This window comes from Trichechus manatus, unplaced genomic scaffold, assembly GCF_000243295.1.
Source record: "Trichechus manatus latirostris isolate Lorelei unplaced genomic scaffold, TriManLat1.0 scaffold00005, whole genome shotgun sequence".
Taxonomy (NCBI): Eukaryota; Metazoa; Chordata; class Mammalia; order Sirenia; family Trichechidae; genus Trichechus; species Trichechus manatus.
In genome coordinates, this window is record NW_004443941.1 from 23,986,292 (window position 1) to 24,009,070 (window position 22,779).

General features: G+C 36.8%; 1 protein-coding gene across 3 annotated transcripts in view; it reads left to right on the top strand.

Moving 5' to 3' along the window:
* The window catches only part of MAP4K3 (mitogen-activated protein kinase kinase kinase kinase 3), a 203,897-nt gene that overhangs the window by 64,745 nt on the left and 116,373 nt on the right, over positions 1-22,779 (top strand). For all 3 annotated transcript variants that reach the window (XM_004369535.2, XM_004369536.2, XM_023735692.1), the window contains exon 2: positions 9,038-9,095. In XM_004369535.2, coding sequence (XP_004369592.1) covers positions 9,038-9,095 — 58 coding nt within the window. The remainder of the gene's footprint in view (positions 1-9,037; positions 9,096-22,779) is intronic.

The following is a 22,779-nucleotide window of genomic DNA, read 5'->3' on the forward strand; positions in this document are numbered from 1 at the left end:
GTTATTTGTCTTTTTGTTGTTGAGGTTTTGCAGTACCTTGTAGATTTTAGAGATTAGATGCTGATTGGAGTTGTTGTAGCCAAAATTTTTTTCCCAGTCTGTAGATTGTCTTTTTACTCTTTAGGTGAAGTCTTTTGATGAGCATAAGTGTTTGATTTTTAGGAGCTCCTGTTTATCTGGTCTCTCTTCTCCTGCTTGTGTATTGTTAACTTATGGTTCATATTGTGTTTATGCCATGTATTAGGGCTCCTACCGTTGTCCCTATTTTTTCTTCCATGATCTTTATCGTTTTCAATTTTATATTTAAATCTTTGATCCAGTTTGAGTTAGTTTTTGTGCATGGTGTGAGGTATGGGTATTGTTTCAGTTTTTTGCAGATGGATATCCAGTTATGCCAGCACCATTGTTAAAGAGACTGTCTTTTCCCCAATTAATGGACTTTGGGCCTTTGTCAAACATCAGCTGCTCATAAGTGGATGAACTTATGTTTGGATTCTCAACTCTGTTCTATTGGTCTATGTATCTGTTGTTGTACCAATACCAGGCTGTTTTGACTACTGTGGCAGTACAATAGATTCTAAAATCTGGTAGTGTGAGACCTCCCAGTTTGTTCTTCTTCTTGAGTAATGCTTCATTTGTTCGGGGCCTCTTCCCTTTCCATATGAAGTTGGTGATTTGTTTCTCCATCTCATTAAAAAATGCCGGTGGAATTTGTATCATGTTAATTTATATGACATTCTTGAAAAGGCAAACCTATAAGCATAGAGAATGAATCAGTGGTTGCCAGGGATTGGAATAGGGGGAGGATATGACTCCCAAGAGAGTTTTTGGAGGAGATGGAACTGTTCTCGATAGTGGTGGTGGTTACATGAATCTATACATGTGTTTAAACTCTTAGAACTGTATACCATCAAAAAAAGTCAGTTTTACTGTCTGGTAATTTAAAAAAAAAAAAAAGCCCAAATTTAAAATATTTTACTGCATATACACACATATAATTAAATAAAATTTAACTCTTAAGTTGCACTAGCCATATTTCAAGTGATCAGTAGCCACACTTGGCATGTTGATGTTATTATTAGGTGCCATCAACTCAGTTCCGACTCATAGCAACCCTGCGTACGACAGAACAAAACACTGCCCGATTCCCTGCTATCCTCGTGGGCGTTGCCGTGTTTGAGCCTGTCGTTGCGTTGCAGCCACTGTGTCAGTCCATATCGTTGAAGGTCTTCCTCTTTCGCTAACCCTCTGCTTTACAAAGCATGATGTCCTTCTCCAGGTACTAGTCCCTCCTGATAACGTTCCACAGTATGTGAGACAAATGCTTCTAAGGAGCATTCCGGCTGTACTTCTTTCAAGACAGAATTGTTGGTTCCTTTAGCAGTCCATGGTATATTCACTATTCTTCGACAGCACTATAATTCAGAGGCATCAGTTCTTCTTTGGTCTTCCTTATTCATTGTCCAGCTTTCGCATTCATATGAGGTGATTGAAAATACCATGGCTTGGGTCAGGCGCACCTTAGTTCTCAAAGTGATACCTTTGTTTTTTAACACTTAAAAGAGGTCTTTTGCAGTAGATTTGCCAAATGCAATACATTGTTTGATTTCTTGACTGCTGCTTCCATGGGTATTGATTGTGAATCCAAGTAAAATGAAATCCTTGAGAACTTCAGTCTTTTCTCTGTTTATCGTGATGTTGCTTATTGGTCCAGTTGTGAACATTTTTGTTTTCTTTGTGTTGAGGTGTAATCCATACTGAAGGCTATAGTCTTTGATCTTCATCAGTAAATGCTTCAAGTACTTTTGGCTTTGAGCAAGCAGGTTGTGTCATATGCATAACGCGGGTTGTTAATGAGTCTTCCCCCAATCCTGATGCCACATTCCTCTTCATATAGTCCAGCTTCTCGTATTATTTGCTCAGTATGCAGATTGAATAAGTAGTATAAAAGGATACAACCCTGACACACACCTATCCTGATTTTAAACCACGCTATATCCCCTTGTTTTGTTTGAATGACTCCCTCTTGATCTATGTACAGGTTCCTCATGAGCACAATTAAGTGTTCTGGAATTCCCATTCTTTACAATGTTATCCATAATTTGTTATGATCCACACAGTCGAATGCCTTTGCATAGTCAGTAAAACACAGGTAAACATCTTTCTGGTGTTCTCTGCTTTCAGCCAAGATGCGTGTGCCATCAGCAGTGATATCCCTCGTTCCATGTCCTTTTCTGAATCCAGCTTGAGTTTCTGGCAGTTCCCTGTCAGTGTACTGCTGCAACCACTTTTGAATGATTTTCTGCAAAATTTTACTTTTGTGTAATATTAATGATATTGTTCAGTAATTTCTGCATTCTGTTGGAGCACCTTTCTTTGAAAGAGACACAGACATGGATCTCTTCCAGTTGGTTGGCCAGGTAGCTGTCGTCCAAATTTCTTGGCATAGACGAGTGAGCACTTCCAGCGTTGCATCTGTCTGTCAAAACATCTCAACTGGTATTCTGTCAAGTACGGGAGCCTTGTTTTTCGCAAACGCTTTCAGTGCAGCTCGGACTTCTTCCTTCAGTATCATCGGTTATTAATCGTATGCTACCTACTGAAGTGTTTGAATGGGGACCAATTATTTTTGGTACAGTGACCCTGTGTATTCCTTCCATCTTCTTTTGATACTTCCAGCGTCGTTCAATATTTTCCCCATAGAATCCTTCAGTTTTGCAACTCGAGGCTTAAATTTTTTCTTCAGTTCTTTCAGCTTGAGAAATGCTGAGCTTGTTCTTTCCTTTTGGTTTTCCATCTCCAGGTCTTTGCACATTTCACTATAGTACATATGGCGTGGAGCTACCATATTGGACAGTGCAAATATAGAACATTTTCATCAGCACTGAAAGTTCTGTTGGACAATACCATTTTAGAGCAGGGGCCAGCAAACTTTTTCTGTAAAGGGCCAGGTAGTAAATAGGTTTTCAGGCCGTACGCTCTCTATCTCAGCTACTCAGCCCTGCCATTGTAGTGTGAAAGCAGCCATAGACAATAATAATAAATAAATGAATGTGGCTGTGCTATAAAAAAAACTTTATTTATGAAAAACAGGTGGTGTTTTCTTTCTTACCCCTATTTTAGAGAATCTTATTGACCAGTTTCCTTTTTCATGTTAGCTCAGGGTTATTGCTAGAGTGACATTATAATTATCAAAAGTAAATAAATTTTTAAGTGTTTTTTTTTTGAGAGTGATAGCAGGCGCTATTAATTAACACAGGCATAAACCAGAGTGGCCTGGGCAAACCAGGGATGTGTATCACCCTGCCTGTCAGTCCCCCTTTGAATTGGTTGCTCATGTGACAGACACATACGTAATCCAGTTAGCTGTGGAAAAGCAAACATAAAACTGTTACTTTTATGTGGCTGTTAGAAGTATTTTTATGGGAGGCATCTTGAGGTTTGGCCTGCCCAATACACCCAAAATAGCTTGTGTTTTTCTATCCCTGTGCCTTTGCTCATGCTTTGCTTTCTATGCCATCTTCCTTTTCCCTCTTATTTTGTAATCCAGCCCATCTTTCTACCCCCTACTTAAATGACGTTTCCTTCATAAAGCCATCCCTGTAACACCCCTTTCAGACTTAGAAGTTAGTAGTTATATTTTATAAAACTCAAATGGCACAGTGCTTTAGACCAGGTTTCAAACCTGTCTCTGTGTGTGTATCAGAAGTACCTAGGTAGCTAAATACAGATTCCATGTTGATTCAGAATCATCAGTGGTGGTGGTGTGTTTTTAAGCTCATCATATGATTCTTGTAAAACCAGCCAGCTGGTTCAGTATTTGGAATCCAGTAATTTAGATTCCAATTATTTGACATAAACATTGACTTTTAGAATTAAAAGGTACTTTAGAAGCAATCTGTTTTCATCTTCTTGTTTTGAAATTGGGGTTGGAGGGTGGGGAAGAGGATACAAAGAATATTACTTGCCCAGGTCCCATTGCTTGTTATTGGCAGAGCCAAGACTAAATAAACTTTGCCTTTTTTAACTCCCGTTTTAGAACCTCTCTTCATATTCACATTTAAATAGTAAGCTTTGAATACCCTGGGGTGCTTGGTATGCAGACTATGGTCAGATTTTTTTTTACTGACAATGACTATCAGTAACTCAATTTGCATAGTTTCTACAATATTTTTGGCTCTTAATGATTCCTTTTTGATTGCGTTGTCTACTTGAAAAATCAAGGAATACTTTTCTGATAGCTGGAGATAACTCAGCAGTCGGCATGAAACCATTTTAGAACATCCTTTGCCAAACTAGTTTTAGTCTGAATGGCCTTCAAGAGGCTAACTGGCCTAAACTGAGTTCTGGGAAAGATTTGAGATTTAATGGTTTCCAAGAGCCCCTGTTAGCTGTTAATCAGTTCTAGATCTGTAGGATTTTTCTTCTCAGCACACTTGCATTTGAGAAAGGTGACCCAGAATCTGTGAGTGAGTGTGTGTGTGTGTGTGTGTGTTTCCTAAACCAGAATAGGATGTAGGACCAGGGTCAGGATAAAGCTTGGGAGAAGCTATGATAACCTAAACTGATCCTTAAAGAATATCTAGGAGTTAGGCCAGGGGGAGGAGTTGGTGTAAAAGTTTATCTAGTTAGTAAGTGCCAAAGGGCAAAACTATTGTTAGCATTGTTTAGTTTGGATAGACTATAAAATGCAAATTAGGGAGTGGCAGAAAAGTTAGGCAGGCTCTAGGTAGGTAGTAAAGAGGTTTATAGTTAAAGTACTCTTCACAACTAGATATTCTCATGCAAAAGAATGAAGTTGAACCCCTACTTGACACCACATAAAAATTAGCTCAGAATGGATCATAGACCTAAATGTATTGGCTTAAACTATAAAGCTTTTAGAAAAAGAACATAGTAAGAATCTTCATGACCTTGGGTTAGACAATGGTTTCTTAGATAAAACACCAAAAGCACAAATGACAAAATATAGATAAATTGGACTTAATCAAATCTAAAAACTTGTACTTCAAAGAACATAGTCAAAAAAGTGAAAAGACAATTCCAGAATGGGAAAAATATATAGCAAACTGTGTAACTCACAAGGCACTTGTATCCAGAATAGATAGAGCTTTTTACAGTTCAGCAGTAAAGACAGATAATCCAGTGGGCAAAGGATTGAATAGACAGTTCTCCAAAGAACATCTTCTAATGGCCAATCAGCACATGAAAAGAAGCTTAACATTATTAGTTATTAGTTAAATGCAAATCAGACTGCAGCGACGTACTTGATACGCACTAGAATGGCTAAAATAAAAAGATGATGGCAAATGTTGGCAAGAATGTGGAAAAATTGGAACCCTCATACATGCTGGTGGTAATGTAAAATGGTTTAGCCGTTTTGGAATTGTTTGGAAGACTGTTTGAAAAACTGGTTGGCATTTCCTCAAAATGTTAAACATAGTTACCATGTGACCTAGCAGTTCCGCTCCTAGATATATATACAAAAGAACTGAAAACACAGTTTATAGCAGCACTATTCATAACAGTCCCAAAGTGGAAACAACCCAAATGTCCATCAAACGATGAATGGATAAGCAATATGTGGTATTTCCACATAATGGGATAGTATTCAGCCATTAAAATGGAATGAAGTACTGATACATGCTATGTTGTGAATGAACCTAAACACATGCTAAGTGAAAGAAGCCAGTCACAAAATAACACATATTGTATGATTCCACTTATATGACATATCCAGGGTAGTTAGATCTATAGAGACAGAAAGTGATCAGTGGTTGCCAGGAGCTGGGGGATGGAGGAATAGGGAATGCCTGCTAGTGGGTCCAGGGTTTCTTTTTGGAGTGATGAAATTGGATAGTGGTGATACTCAACTCTGTGAATTTACTAAAAACCACTGAACTATACACACTAAAGGAGCCCTGGTGGCACAGTGGTTAAGAGTTCAGCTGCTAACCAAAAGCCTGGCAGTTTGAATCCATCAGCTGCTCCTTGGAAACCCTATGGGCAGTTCTACTGTGTCCTAGAGGGTCGCTGTGAGTTGGAATTGACTCGATTGCAATGGGTGGGTATACACACTAAAAGGGTGAACTTAATGGTATGTGAATTATATCTCAGTAAAGCTGTTTTGAAAATGTTTCATTTAGCGTGACTTTTAAGTACCCTGACAAGAAATTTACATTTTTGTTTTGAACATTAGTGTACTACTGAAGACTTTTAAGCTCAAGAATGACATTATCAGAAACATCACTTTGGGAGCATGTCAAGAATGGTGGGCAGATCAGTGATGTGGCAGAAGACTAGGTCTAGATGTTAGAATATTTATCCATAGTTTTCTGCCCATAAGAAGTCTGAAAATTTTATGTTCCTAATACTGAATTAGAAATTTTTAATGTTAGGCAGGGTAATATTTTACAATGTTTACCTTGCTCTCATTTAAAAAAAGTAATAAGTCGCTCTAGGTGATGGGGAGAAACACAAGAAAGACGTAGTGGCAGTTGCTGACAAGTATGAGAGATAGCAGGTAATACTGATTTTTGAAACTTAACCTCAGTGTGTAACCTTGACCATTGTTGATTTAGAGATAACAAAATATAATTTATTTTAGCCAGAAGAACAAAATTTCAGGTGAATTACAATATTTAAAAAACGCTTATTGATAAGCATGGGGATTTTGATGAGGAAAAGCTAAAAAAAATAGAAGTTTCCCAAGGACTTTTTCTTACCTTTTTATCCCCTTTTTTGTGGATGATTTTAATTCTGCCAAATAACTTACGTATTGGAAAATATTTCAGACAGCACAGAAGACAAAAAAAGTTATCACTTTAGCTGTCTCATTTTTTATTCACTCTAAAGAACCATAATTTAAACTTTCTGTTATCCTTTAGAAAATTCTAGACTGATCTACCTTTTGAAAAATTGTATTTATAAGTCAGGCCTATGGTAGATACTGACTAGTAAACCACTCATCAGTAGTTTTCTGTCACAGGTTTCTTTTAAGTATGTGCTGGTGTAAACTATTAGTAAATCTATTTTTAGTAGAGCACATTATGTACAGCAGCCATCCTGGATGGAAACTGTGTAATTTGTGTTTGTCAATAGAGAGTGTGCCCTCCTGTGGTCAGTTGGGAACAAAATTTCAGTTATAAAAATAATCATTCCAGCTTTCTATGAGTTTATGTTTTCTCTGCTATTCCACCCATACTCTGAATTTCTTTTCAGTAAGCAAAAAACAAAACCATGGAAAGATTTAAAAATGTTAAGAATTGGAGGGAGTAGCACCTTGTCTTATTTTATTTTGAGGAGATGCTAAAAAATATGTGGCATAAAGGAACCTAGCAGAGAAGAGATACTGAAGTGTGGAGAAAGACAAGTAGTTACGATAGAGTTTGAGAATGTTCATGACAAAAGTTGGTTTGATATACCAGAATATTTTCCAGGTACACTCTGCCCCCTTTACAAAATGCTTTCAGAATGATGTTCTGATTTTATTTATTTCTGTTTTATCATTTATATGTCTTCGCATCCTAAGGAAGGGAGCAAACACTTATCAAGCACTAGCCATTTGAAACGTCCATCTCATTAAATGGAGATGAAGTACATTTTGAAATAACTGCTTAAATCTGTTTTGTACTTCCCCTCATAAGTTGGCATCATGTTTTTTATTAGTTATGGGGATTTTGTTTGAAAGAACAATTTTTTTTAATGTTCTTGCAAATTTTATTTTTATTTTTTCCTTAATTTGTAAGGGGAAGTCTTTAATACCTCTATTCTTTGAGCTAAAAGATTAAATTTTATATTTTCAGCAGTGGATATGTCCTGTATGTATCTACCTGTCTAGATCCTTGGCTGATTTTTTTCTTTTTTTAAATTGTACTTTAGGTGAAGGTTTACAGAACAAATATTTTCTCATTAAACAGTCAGTATACATATTGTTTTATGACGTTGGTTAACAACGCCACAACATGTCAGCACGTTCCCTTCTTGGCCTTGGAGGACACTTTTTTTTATTTTTTATTTTTGGTGAAAATATACATTGGGCTGATATTTTTAATGCTCCATCATTCTTAGGATCCCAACTGGGAATGTCTAAATCAAACCCTGCCAGGTGGCTCCCGGAGTTTGCAAATAAGAATGAATCTGGTCACATAAGTAGGTCTAGGAATTACATACATTGGTTTACACTGGTTGATTGGGAAATTAATTTACTTAGCTTCAGTCAGTAGTTTTAAATACCATTTTGAAAGCTCTGATCCGATTATAAAACATTTTAAAATCACAAAGAATGACTGCTGTTTTTATTCAAATCAAAAAGACAGCTTGTGCTTATTTATATATAATTACCATCAATCTATATTGTGAATTGATCTTAAAAAAGTGATTTTTATTTTTAATATGTGGCTTGCAAAAATATATTTGGTTTGTTTTGAACTACATTTACTTGACTACACCATCATGTGTGTTTAAAAGGATGCTTGAGGGGGGCTGTTTTCATCATTATGTAACTGCTTTAGCCTTTCATAGTCTAAGTTTTAAAGATTTTTAATTAAAAAATTTGAAGCTAGTGAGTCAATTCAAAATTTTAGTTAGTCTTTGAATGAATGACAGTATGGTGTACTGCTTTAAAGCTCAGACTCTGGAGCCAGACTGCCGCCTGGCTTTGAACCCCAGCACTGTCACTAACTAGCTGTATGGCCTTGACAAGTTCTTCAACTTCTCTGTGCTTTGATTTTGTCATCTGCAACACGAGAATAATGTTAGTGCCTAAGTCATAAGATTGTTGTGAGGGTTAATATATAAAAACATTTAGAGTAGTGCCTGGCACAAACTAAGGTTTCTGTGTATATTAGCTATTACTGTTACCATTATTAAATTTACACATGAGTTAATGCTGAAATTCATTGTGAAGAATCTACTATTTCTTATAAATGCAAATAACTTGCAGTTCTTTAGAAAATATTTCTGTATTAATTGAAAATAAACAGTAAACTAAAATAACATTTCATAAAGCTTTAACAATTATCTTTTCTTTTTTTAGGCACGGAATGTTAACACTGGTGAATTGGCAGCAATTAAAGTAATAAAATTGGAACCAGGTAAATTATTTGAAATTTGATCTTTCTTATTTTGCTGGAAGCCATTGGGTATGCTAAGGCTTATTTTAATGATGTTCAGTCAACGTTCTCTTGTCTACCCAAGCATCTTTTTAGACATAGAACTGGTTGTCTATTCTTTCTTCCACTGCTTTGAAACCTGTAGACACTTTGCTCAGTTCTTCTGGAAAAATAGCTAATATTTGGGGGAGGGAGGGAAATTCCTGAGGAGACTTTATTTCTTGTAACTGATCAATTCTCCTAACCTGTGACAAATCTGTAGTGCTATATTTCCTGATTAACATTGTCCTGTGGTGAGGGGACAATGTGATGCAGGGGAAAAAACTGATTTGAAAATTGAGAGGTTGTAGCCCAGTTCTTTGTCTCCCAGCTTCCTTGTCCTGTAAAGTTGGGCAGGTAGTTTTATTTTTCTGAGTATCAGTTTTCTCAGTAGATCTTGCTCTGAACATTTTATGTGTCATTAATTAATATCTTAATAGTTACCTTCCAACTTGAGCAGCTTATTATAAAGCCCCTAGGACTCGTCTGTTCCTTTTTTGCCTCAACTATCTTCTGTCTCTGGATGCTCCCTACAATATCCACATCTTCCTGAGCTAACTACTCACTCTCTTGTATTCTCTCTTAGAAGCCCCTTTCCGCTCTTTCTCCCTCCCACTGTAAACAGTAATTGTGCTAGTGTGTATACTGAGTTCCATGGTCATGATAGTGCTTTTCTAATGGCTTCTTCTACCACAAACTGATAATATGAATTTATGGGTAAAACAGATTTTAGCTTCAGTGTGAGTAAACCCATTCCGTGGTTTTCAAGGATGCGCAAACTTTTTCTGTAAACTTTTTTTCTCTTCTCCCCTTTTACTTTCTCTCATTCTGCCTCTCTTTCCCCATCTCTCTCCCTTGTTCCCTTTCTCTGTCCTTCCAAAGATGTAAAAACTTTTCTTAGCTGAGCTGAAGGTCATAAAAAAAGGCCACCTGCTGCTATCGTTTGCCCACCCCTGATTTAGATCATCAGTAAACCTTTTTAAAGTCCCATTAAGTTGATAGTTTAAGGATGTGTTCATTTACTGTGATCATATCACACTGAAATACAATGATAGAGAATACTTTTTAGTTATATATATTTACAAATTTTGTGTAATTATATTCTAACATAACACAAGTTTTCTTTTATTCTGAGTAGTCTTACTCTTCAGTTTATGAGAAGTTTAAGTAGGGTATTGAAATTGGTGAAATCTGAGGTTGAAAACAAAGTTTGGTATTTAAAGCAGGACCTTCATTTTTAATCATTAAGAGGTGGCCATGCTACTTGATGAAGCTGCTTCTAGTCAGCGGTTTGTGCATCCTCTCATCGGTTGGGCACCTTCTCCTTCAGAAAGCCTTCTCTGACCCCTTGTATGGTTAAGATGACTCCTCTGCAGGATAGCTCTGTTGCAGCACTTCATCATAGCTGTATTGTTCTAGAATTGCCTTTCTGTGTTTCCAAGTCTTAATTGAAGTTGTGTTCCCACCACTGAGCTTATGGCCTAGCACACAGTATGCATTCAGTACATCTTCATTGAAATTCACTTTTCAAACAGATAAAAATTAACAGATAATTTTATTTAATATCCAACTTTTTCTTACAAGTAATGTTACAGGATATTAATAGTTTTCTATTACATATTTAATGTATAAATATAGGGTTTATATTGAAATAGGAAGGGGAGCCCTGGTGGCACAGTGGTTAAGCGCACGGCTGAAAGGTTGGCGGTTTGAACCTACCCAGTGGCTCTATGGGAGAAAAGACCTAGTGATCTCGTGTAAAGATTACAGCCTAGGAAACCCTGTAGGGCAGTTCTACTCTGTCACATTGGGTTGGTATGAGTTGGAATCGACTCAGTGGCACACAGCAACAACAATACTAAAATAATAATTCTCTACTCTATGGGTTATATAGTGACCTAAATTTGCTTTTTTGCTTTGCAGTGCTGTTTTATTTACAGTAGCATGAATATTTATTTTACTTTAGCATTTGTATTCACAATTATTTCCTGTTCACATTAAATTTATAGATAGTTAAACACATAGATGATTTACCTAATAGTTAGCTAATTTCCTTAAAATAATTAGGAACATGGAAAAATTTTAATGGTCCTCATTAAGGCAGTTGCTTTCTCATTGTGAAATTTTGGGTTGTTATGCGGTTGATTTTGAAAACCATTGATATTGTAATAAAAATATAAGTTATAATTAAACAAAAAGAAAATAAAATTATACATTATTCTGCCATTCAACATAACAAGGGTTAATACCATATATGTGTTATTAGATTAAAAAAACAAACAAAACCCGTTGCCATTGAGTCGATTACTACTCTTAGTAACCCTATAGGACAGAGAGAACTGCGCTATAGGGTTTTTTTCAAGGCTGTAATAGTTAAGGAAGTAGACTGCCACATCTTTCTCCTGTAGAGCAGCTGGTGGGTTCACACGACCGACCTTTTGGTCAGTAGCCGAGTGCTTTAACTACTGTGTCACCAGGCCTCATGTTATTAAATACACGCTTATATTTAGTTAACATTAGATTACCTATTTATATTTTCAAAGAAGCCACCTGAACTTTTATGTTTAATTTCTTTGTTTTAATTTGTTTTATATCCTGTGTGAAATGTTTGTGAAGTTGAGTGTAGGCCCAGTGGTTAAGAGCAAGACTCTAAAGCCAGGCTGCTTAGATTGCAGTCCTGACTTAACCACATTACTTAAGCTTTCGGAGCTCAGTTTCCTCATCTCTAAAATGGGGGTAATAATAGTAGCTTCCTCATAAGGTTGTTATAAGGATTAAACAAATTAATATATGTTGTTCTTGCAAATTGCTGTCAGGTGGGCTCCGACACCATGTATAATAGAATGAAACATTGTCTAGTCCTGCGCTGTCTTCATGATTGTTAGTATGGTTGGTATTGTTGAGACCACCGTGTATTTTGAGTGCCTTCCAACCTAGTGGGCTTATCTTCCAGCACTGTATCGGACAATATTTTGATGTGATCTGTAGGGTTTTCATTGGCTAATTTTTGGAAGTAGGTTTCCTGGCCTTTCTTACTAGTCTGTGTTAGTCTGGAAGCTCCCCTGAAACCTGTCCACCGTGGGTGACCCTGCTGGTATTTGAAATACCAGTCGCATAGCTTCCAGGATCATAGCAACATGCAAGCCACCACCGTCTTACAAACTGACAGACAGGTGGTAGTAATATATGTAAAGCATTTAAAATAATGCCTGGCACAGAATAAGTAGTATAGTACTTACTGTAGTAAGTGACTGTTATTACTACTATCACCATGGCAGTTGTAAAGAATTGATCAACCTTGTTTCATCTGTACCTGCTACCCTCCTTCCCCATGAGTTATTTTGAATCAGACCCCAAACATCATATTGTTTCAACCTTAAATATTTCAGTATGTATCACTAAAGGATAATAACTCAAAATGTAACCACAAACAGCTTAATTGAGCTGCTTCAACAAATGGATGCAATGCTGTAAGCACTCATCTATGCCAGGAAATTCAGAAGACAGCTACCTGGCCAACTAACTGGAAGAGATCAATTTTCGTGCCCATTCCAAAGAAGGGTGATCCAGTGGAATGAGGAAATTTATCAAACAATATCATTAATATCATATTCAAACAAAATTTTGCTGAAGATAATGGCTGCACCCATACATCAACAGGGAACAGCTAGAAATTCAAGCTGGATTCAGAAGAGGACATGAAACGAAGGATATCATTGCTGATGTCAAATGGATCTTGGCTGAAAGCAGAGAATAACAGAAAGATGTTTACCTGTGTTTTATTGACTATGCAAAGGCATTCGACTGTGCAGATCCTAACAATTATGGATAATATTGCAAAGAATGAGAATTCTAGATCACATAATTATGCTCCTGCAGAACCTGTACATAGACAAAGAGGCAGTTGTTCGAACAGAACAAGGGGATGTGGCCTGGTTTAAAATCAGAAAAGGTGTGTGTCAGGGTTGTATCCTTTCACCATACTTATTAAATCTGTATGCTGAGCAAATAATCTGAGAAGCTGGACTGTATGAAGAAGAACGCAACATCAGGATTGGAGGAAGACTCATTAATAACTTGTGATATGCAGATAACAAACACAGCCTTGCTTGCTGAAAATAAAGGGGACCTGAAGTACTTAACTGATAAAGATCCAGGACTACAGCCTTTGTTGTATGGATTATACCTCAACATAAAACAAAAATCCTGACAACTGGACCAGTAAACAGCATCATGATAAATGGAGAAAATACTGAAATTTTCCAGGATTTAATTTTACTTGGATCCGCAATCGGTGCCCATGGAAGCAGCAGTCAAGAAATCAAATGGCATATTGTATTGGGCAGATCTGTTGCAAAAGACCTCTTTAGAATCTTAAAAAGCAAAGATGTCACTTTGATGACTAAGGTGCACCTGACCCAAGTCATCTTATTTTCAGTCACCTCATATGCATGAGTATGTGGATACATATACAACCTTGACGAGAAGGTTGACATATAGATCAATTGAGAGTCTAGAAATTAACCCTTACATTTTATGGTCAAATGATTTTTAAGATACAAAGACAAGTTAGTGAGGGAAAAGAACAATTTTTCAACAGATGATGCTGGGACAACTGGATATCCACATGCAAACGAATGGTGTTGGAACCCTACCTCATACTATATACAGCAGTTAGTTCAAAATGAATGATACATCTAAATGTAAGAACTAAAACTATAAAACTCTTAGAAGAAAACATAGGAGCGAATCTTTGTGACTTTGGGTTAGATGCTGCTCTGTTAGATATGATGCCAAAAGTACAAGTGATGAAAGAAAAACTACATAATTAAAAACTTTTGTGTTGGAAAACGATACCATCAAGAAAGTGAAAAGACAACCCACAGACTAAGAGAAAATATTTGTATGTATCTGTTAATGGACATGTATCTAGAATATATGAAGAATTCTTACAACTCAATTAAAAACAGAAAGACAAATAACCCAATTAAAAATGGGCAAAGGATTTGAATGGACAGTTCTCCAAAGCAGATATACAAGTGGCCAATAAGCACATGAAAAGATGTTCAGCATCATTAATTATTAGGGAAATGCAAATCAAAACCACAGTGAGATACCACTTCATACCAACTAGGATGACAGTAATAAAAAAGGCAGACAATAACAAGTGTTGTTAAGATTGTGGAGTAATTGGAATCCTCATACATTGCTAGTAGTAATGTAACACAGTGCAACCACTTTGGAAAATAATTTGGCAGTTCCTCAAAATTGTTAACTACAGAGTTACTATAGGAGCTAGCATTTCCACTCCTAGGCATATATGCAATAGAAATGAAAACATACATCTACACAAAAACTTGTACACTAATGTTCATAGCAGCATTATTCATACAGCCCTGAAGTGGGAACAAACCAAATGTCCACCAGCTGATGAATGGATAAACATAAAAATGAAGTCCTGTTATATGCTACAATAAGGATGAACCTTAGAAACATTATACTAGGTGAAAGAAGCTAATCTCAAAGGATTACATATTGTATTATTCCGTTTATATGCAACGTCCAGAATAGGGATAGAAATTAGATTATTGGTTGCCCGGGGAGGGAGGAGGGGGAGAGTATTGGGTGGCGGGAATGGGGAGTAACTGCTTTGGGGTTGAAATGTTCTAAAATTGTGGTGATGGTCCCATAACCTTGTTAATGTACTAAAAGCTCTTGAATTGTATACTTTAAATGGATGGATTATGTTTCATGATGTCTCATGAAAGCTGTTTAAAAAAGGAAAGCAATACTTGTCACAGTGTTGGTATTTATTAGGAAATAATATATATTGCAATATTAACACTTAAAACACACACAAAAAACAACTAAGAGTAGTCTTGGTTTTTCATTGTTTATAGGCCTGTAACTAATGCTACTAGTAGGACTACTAGGAGAACTAGTTCTGACAATTAGCTGAAAGAAGGACAAAATAAAATTTTCCATGTTAACTGGGAAAGAGTTGAAGAAAATGCAAGGGTAGAAAGGGGTTAAAGAAGATGTTTGGGACTTAGGAGAAAGAAGTCTCCTTAAGGAATTGTGAGTGATAAAATATAGGTGAAGAGTGGAGCATGGTATGAGTTGAGAACAGAAAAAGAAAGGAAGGGAAGTGGGAGTAATTAACAGTGCTGTCCTTTGAGAAATCTGCTGAACCTGAGGGAGCCAGAATCCCATCGCCACCAACTTGGAGAGAAGTGGTGGGGGGGACTGAACAGAGATCAGGATGGATAGCAGAGGAGATGGGATTGGTGGTGGGCAAGTGCCGTGGTACAGGATGGTGTTATGTTTGGTTTTGTTAGTTTATATGGTCAACTTGTGAAGTTGTGGAATTTTTGTTATCCTTTGTTTTTTTTGTTTGTTTTTACATGTAATTGCGTTTACTTTTAGTTTCCAACTCCATCAGTTAAAAGTCTCAGTTTGCATGGTATTTTCCCAGTTATATCACTGAAAGTCCTAAGTCCCAGGAAGTCCCTCACTCCTGGGTAAACAGAGATTTGGGTGGGGTGGGATGGGAGGTGGAGAAATACACATTAAATATATACATCAGAGGTAAAAAGAGAGCCTAATTTCAGAAATGTTAAAATGTGGAAAATATGAATTCTAGAATCAAGAATTAGGAAAATGCCACAAACATTTGAGTATTATGTGTTAAGGAAGATCCTTCCTAATTAGGCACTAGAATTATCAGCAATAAGACATGGTCTGTGTCTTAAAGGAGCTAACCGTCTAATGAATAGTGATTCTTTGAGATGTTTAACATCTTTTCCTCAGTAACAAGCATGTGTTTTTAGGAGAAAAAACTTGAAAGAACCCTTGGTAATGTGGTAGTACTTAAGTCTTTGAGGGCAAAGTTCATGTCCATTTTCTTTCCATAAGATTCCCAGTGCCTGGCACCTAATGGACACTAAGTAAATATTTAGTGAACGAATCAAAATCAGTGAGAAAGACATGGAGACTAAGAAGATATAGCTTAGCTTAGAGATGAGTTAGTTTACACCATGATATTTGTTGCTGATAGTAGTTAACGTTTTTTCACACTTACTGATGCCAGGCGCTGTTCTAAGTGCCTTCCGTGTGTTGACTCATGTAATCCTTATATCATTATCCCTATTTTTTTTTTTTTTTTACAGATAAGGAAACTGAAGCACTGGAAGTTTAAGTAACTTGCCCTAATTAGTGAGAGCTGGGATTTGAACCCTGGTAATCTAGCTCCAGAGCCTGCTCTCTTTCACCACACTCAGGAGTAGGCTGTGGTGTGGGAACCATCTGTATTATGGGGTTCACCTGGTTGTTTATTTAAAAAAAAAGAAAGAAAGAAAAAGAAAAGTCTTTGGTGGTAGAGCCAGCAGTCTGCGTTTTAACAAGCTAAGTGATGTTTATGCATGTTAAATTAACTTCCAGTGGTGTAAAATACAAATGTTTCTTCAAAGCCAATAAATCTATCCAAATTGGACATCTTTTGTAGAGAAGTTGATACATAATAAACAAACCAAAAGATAAACCAACATAACTCCTTTCTGTAGAGTATAATGTAGTTACTATAATTAGCAGACTGTCTCTGACAACTCTGACATAAAATGGAGGCAGGAATCTCAAGTGACTTACTGAGAAGGTAAAAATTCTGTCCGGCCATTTATCAGGCTGGAATAACAGACACAGATAAAACCTCAGAGTTAGCAGGAAACCATATTTCTTCCAAGAATGGTGCAACTGTGAAGTGTCACAACAAGCCCTTGTCTTCGAGTGACTACAGCTTGCTTATTCACTGAGAATTTGTTCTAAAAAATCATGGATTATCAGAAACTTGGCTGTGTGTAATTTTATCAGCAAGAATGAAGCATCTTGCCTGGAGAATCTAAGTCACTTTGACAGAGTGAAGCAGTCTTGATTTACAGCCAAGATTCAGAGCTTCAGATAAATTCTGGACATAGCATTCCATATCTTAACTTTGTAGTTTCTAAGGTAATAGAACATTGGGTTCACTTTGTAGTCCAGTGTTGAAGTAGACCCCTTTACACACAGGCCTGCTTTGCTCTAAACGTATCAAAACACTGCTTCATTTAAATTTCATCTAAACTTCACTCTTCCCCAAATCTTATAATGACTTTGTCTTTTCCTCTGTTTGGGAAGACAGCTCAAGATTGTTCTGGTGTGCATTCTTCCTCATCGCAATGGGTGAATAAACCTGATTTTGACAGACTACAGGTTTGTTCCTGTGGTCTTAGGGTGCTTTGGCTAGGATAGTACCAACTCTTGAGACTCATTTGGAAAGAAAATAAAAAATGGATCAAAATCTTTAAACCTTAAACCAAAAATATCCCTTGAAGTCTTTTTAACACCAAACGGTAGTTTAGCTTAATGAGTAAAGAATGTCTGCCTTGAGCATTGTGCTCTTTTAAGATCTGTCTATATGGGATCAGACTGACAGCAGCAACTAAAAAGATTAGAGGAAACTTAGGGGGCAGTGAGCTTATGTTAATGAGGGAGGAAGAGTTTCGAAAAAGAGCATGAGAATGGTTGCATGACTTGAAGAATGTAATCAGTGTTACTTAATTGTACATGTAGAAATTGTTGAATTGGTGTATGTTCTGCTTTGTATATTCTCAACAACAAAAGATAAAATAAGTTATTTAAAAAAAAAAAAAAACAGACCAAGATGATAGCTTGTGGCAGAGCCTGCTTGTAGGCTAGAGTTCACATATACGTGCTTTGAGACATCACTTTCGGGTTCCAACAAGATGTTTTAAGTATGTTTGGTCTTTTGAATCTTTTTTTTTGGGTGTTTTAAAGTCAGTATTTTTGAGCCACGAGGAACACTTTTGGTAATTTACCCCATTGGTTGTCAGATGTTTTACCACTTTCAAAACATTGGTTATAGAAAATCCCTGGTAGAAGAGAACTACTATTTGGAAAAATCTCTTAAGCTTAACTCTCAATTTCAAATTGTAGAAAAGTAGCACAACATTTATAATTTGCCTAAAGTCACACATCTTATTTGTTGATCTAATTCTCTTGATTCTCGGCCCATTGTCCCTTAGTTTTTCACACTAAAAAATAGCATTTAATTAAAGTTACTTATAATTTCTTATTTGTGCTTTTGTTTGTAGCACTAGTTATTAGAGTAAAACATAAATGCAGACAGATAACAGCACTGATTACTTAGGTAGCAACTCATAGGAGAAACTCATTCTTTTCCCAACACGATTAAAAAAATACTGAAATTGAGAAGCAGGAAAATTTATAGCAAGAAAATAGGCCATTATGTTTTGTTTCCATGGGAGCAATGTTTATTAAACTGTAGAGCAAAATTTAAAAACGTGAAAAGGTACCAGGAAGACCTCATTTCCACTATTTGTTCGTGGATCTCCAAAGTTATTTTATGAGTCTTCCTTCTTTTCACCTTTTGGCTGCTAGGAAATGAGTGTTTTCTGCCCTGAGAAGAGAGAGAAGTGTTTCCTCCCCTTTTATCTCTTATCCTAGAGTGGCAAGACATTAGGAAAACTATTTATGTGCCTCCTGCCCGTCTCCCTTGAGTGCTTTAGTAGATCCCTTTCTACCGGTTGTTTATTCAGTACTTCCCTGTGTTTATTGCCATTGTGAATAGAATAGATATAACATCATTTATGACAATTATTTTTCAACGGTTAATGATGGATTACTTAGTCACTCTTTAATATACTCCAGCCATATTATGAACCTGAGTCTAACTGTACTGGACAGATTAGGTAATTTGCCTGTTGAAAGGTAATGATGCTTAAAAATAAAAAATCAAATGGCAAAAGACTTTTTATTTCATATATTTACAATTGCTTCCTCATTCCCAGCCCTGTGTATCTATTCTTTGATTTAGTTTCACAAAACTTTATTTAGCACTTAATTTAGTTAAAATGGAAGATAGTTCCTCTCTTCAAGGAGCTTGTTACCCAGTATGAAAACTAACTAGAGTTGTTCTGTAAGCAGAAGCCTAACTATAGGGACTCACTTATTGAGCAGTTCATGTACATATATGGGTTTTGGTGCTAGCAATAAGGAACAGTGGTAACTGTGACTAGAAACACTTAATTGGTTCACAGATCATTAAATAGCTTTCTTTGACTATTTATTGTATTTTTTCGCAAATAACATGCGTATTATATGGTTTTTTTTGGCCAACTAAGCAAACCCCCCTGTGCGCTATGCCAGTTTTTTTTTTACATGTTGCTGACTTCAGTTGACACGAAGAAGACATACTTAAACTATGAAATAAGCATACCTAACGTAACCTAAGGAAACTCTGGTGGCATAGTGGTTAAGTGCTACAGCTGCTAACAAAAAAAATTAAAGGTCAGCGGTGCGAATCCACCAGGCACTCCTTGAAAACCCTATGGAGCGGTTCTCCTCTGTCCTGTAGGGTTGCTTTGAGTTGGAATTGACTGGACAGCAGTGGGTTTGGTTTTTTGTTTTTTTTTTTTTTTAATATAACTGAATGGTTTCACTTGAGACCATCTGATAAGGTTTTCACATTCAACTATTGAGTTATTGTGCTATAATTATCAACTTAATAGAAACAAACAAGTTTCCATTGTTTATCTTCCGATTACCTGGGGGCTGCCAAACTCAATCCGTGACTCCCTAGCCATGGCTTACACCTTTATTATACAATTATGATCAAAAGTAACATTTTCAGACTATTTTTATACACATAAATTGGAGATTAAAGAAAAGGAGCACAGCGATATGATTTACCTGTGATATGAGAGGACAAGTGAATGAGGCTGAAATTCACTTCTGTAAATGTCATGAGACATACCTGACATATACATGGGTGTACTATGCCAGAGCTGTCTTACTTAATTTCATCATCTCTGCGTGTTATATGTGTGAGCGTGTTATTTATGTGGGCGCATTATTTGTGAAAAAATGCTGTACTCTGTGAAAGATTATAGATAGAGCATATCTGAATGAGATGCCATGTGAAAGGACACAAGTAGGACAGTAGCTGATAAATCGTAATTCACTTGGTGGGTTCCATGGAGGTTGTGAGGTTCATTTCACTTGAGGTAATTAAGGAATTAAGGGTTCAGTGGAGCCTTTAAGGCTGAGTAGGATTTTCCTAGCTGTATAGGAAGATAGTGGTGAAAGCAAAGGTGGTGTTGAAAGACTAGGCCCATTTGGGAAATAGCAAGTAGTTTCATTTGACTAGAATGGGAGGCTCTCTTTGGTGGTAGGGAGATAAGGTATGAAAAGCAGATTGTTACCTGAGTAGAGTCCGTGTCCTGGAGCAGTCAAGCGAAGAAAACGCACTCCAAGTCAGAAGGAGTGAGAAAGTTTTATTTTAGGAAGTGTACACCACCAGGGATCCGACAACAGAGCAGGCTGTGTCTATGGAGTCCCAAAAGGTGTTTTTACGTTAGAGCTTATATATGATTTTTACAAAGGTTAGAAGTGTTGTTATACATTGTAAGGTAATTACAAGAGACTGTTTATCATACTGTCGAGATACCTGCCAGACATTTCCGTATCTGGCATCTGGTCTCTAATCTTTCTGTGGGGGGTCGTAAGTCACAGGTGGCCAGACAGCAAAACCAAGTCATTAATAAAAGTATGCGAAAAGGGAGAAGGCAAAGAAAAGAGAAAAAAAATTTATGAGTTCATCATGGCATTAGTTATATCAAGCTCTGTCACCCATTTTGAAAAGGAGAAAATATGCTGGGTAGTATTAAGGTCACAAGATAGATAATAGTTTATGGAGGACATTAAATGCTAGCCCAGGGGTTAAAACTTTACCTGTAGACAATGGGATTTTTCATAGCTTAGTAACACGGTAAGAGTAAAACTGTAGGAAGATTCAGTGTGCACAGGACAGACTGGAGAAGAGAGACCCTGGTGGCAGGAAGATCTGTTACCATTACAACATTCACACTTGAGTTGCTAGCAGAGGGAAAGAAGAGAAGGGATGACTGCATGGAATTTTAAGGTGTAGGAATAGGACTTGAAACATGACCGATACTGGTTACAAGGGGTAATCGAGAGATACCAAATGTGCCAAAACTGAGTTTACAGAGAGTAATTTCTCCATGTTGTTTTGATTTTAGGGACTGATTTTTGTAAATTTTATGTAGATATGGTTTATGCCCATATAATCTCAAGAATAGGTCAAGAGCCACTGGAAAACTTTATTTTTAAACAGATCTCTGGCCAGAAAGAGAGATTGAAGCATCTTGAAATCAGAACTATTCCTAAATAATGTGCTATGGTCCTGGTTGGTGGGCATGCTGATTTTCATTTTTTGGAGTACTTTTCTCATTAGTTTTGAAGAAAGTCCTTGAAATCAACTATTAGATTCCTTTGGATTATTAATGTGTTAAACTCTGCTTTCTTTGTCCTGTTTTCCTACCGAAACTTACCTTTTTCTATTACCTTTAAAAATCGAGTATGTGGAATTTCTCTTTGGCTTTCTTTTTCCCATAAGAATATTGAATTTAATTCGACCATTCTTATAATCACATGAACCAAAAAACCAAACCAGTTGCTGTCAAGTCAATTCTGACTCGTGTGTTTTCCCAGTAGAACTGCCCTCCATAGGGTTTTCATGGCTGTGACCTTTCAGAAGCAGATTACCAGGCCTTTCTTCTGAGGTACCTTTCAGTTAGTAGCTGAGTGCTTAACCATTTGTGCCACCCAGGAGCTCCTCATAATCGCATAGAGATGACTTAATAGGGGAAAATGATGCATTTGGGACCAACATGTCAGTACTTTGGAAAGTTGTAGCTGAAGACTTAAAGCCACTTCATCCAATAAAAAAAAAACCATTGCCACTGAGTTGATTCCCACTTATAGCGACCCTATAGGGTCATCTGATAGCTGGATGAAATTAACCCCAAAGCATATATTCCTGAGTTAGAGTTATCATGGAAAGGAATTATGTGCTATAGTAGATTCATTCATTCAACAGTAGTTTATCGTTGCCATATGAGGTGCTAGGGATGCAAAGATGATTAAGCCATAGTCCTATCCTAGAGGACTTAAATACTCCATGAGGACATAGACATGCAGATATTGATGTAGGGTAATGGGGGCTGTGATATGTATAAAGATCACTGTAGACGTTAAACGATGCTTACAGTTGTCACAAACTCCAACTCAAAGTGACTTCCACACAATACAAGGTCATGGCACAGATATATCTGAAAATTACAGAGGCAAGGAACATACGTATGTCATCAAATGCCCACCTCCACCTTTTTCCTCAGTGCTTTTCACAGATCAACTTTATTCTAAGACAGGTTCCCTTTGAGGTTGCATGATGCCTACTAACAACTCTCAGTGTCCCCATCCATCAAATTAAAGTCCTGAGAGGTTCACTTTGACTAGATCAACTTTGATCTCATGCTACCCTTTCACTGGGTTGGGGAAAAGTATAGTTGAAGGGCAGGCAAAGAAGCAAAAATCCAGAACTTTTGAATTATTTAGTATGCCTATGAAAATTGTTATTAGTCCCGTTGTGGCTTTGTTACTTCTAACTTCAAGTTTTTAATATACTGAAAATCAGAAATTCTTAATAGTGGGAAATGAACTCATGTGAGGATCCTGGTTCAGTGATCTTCTG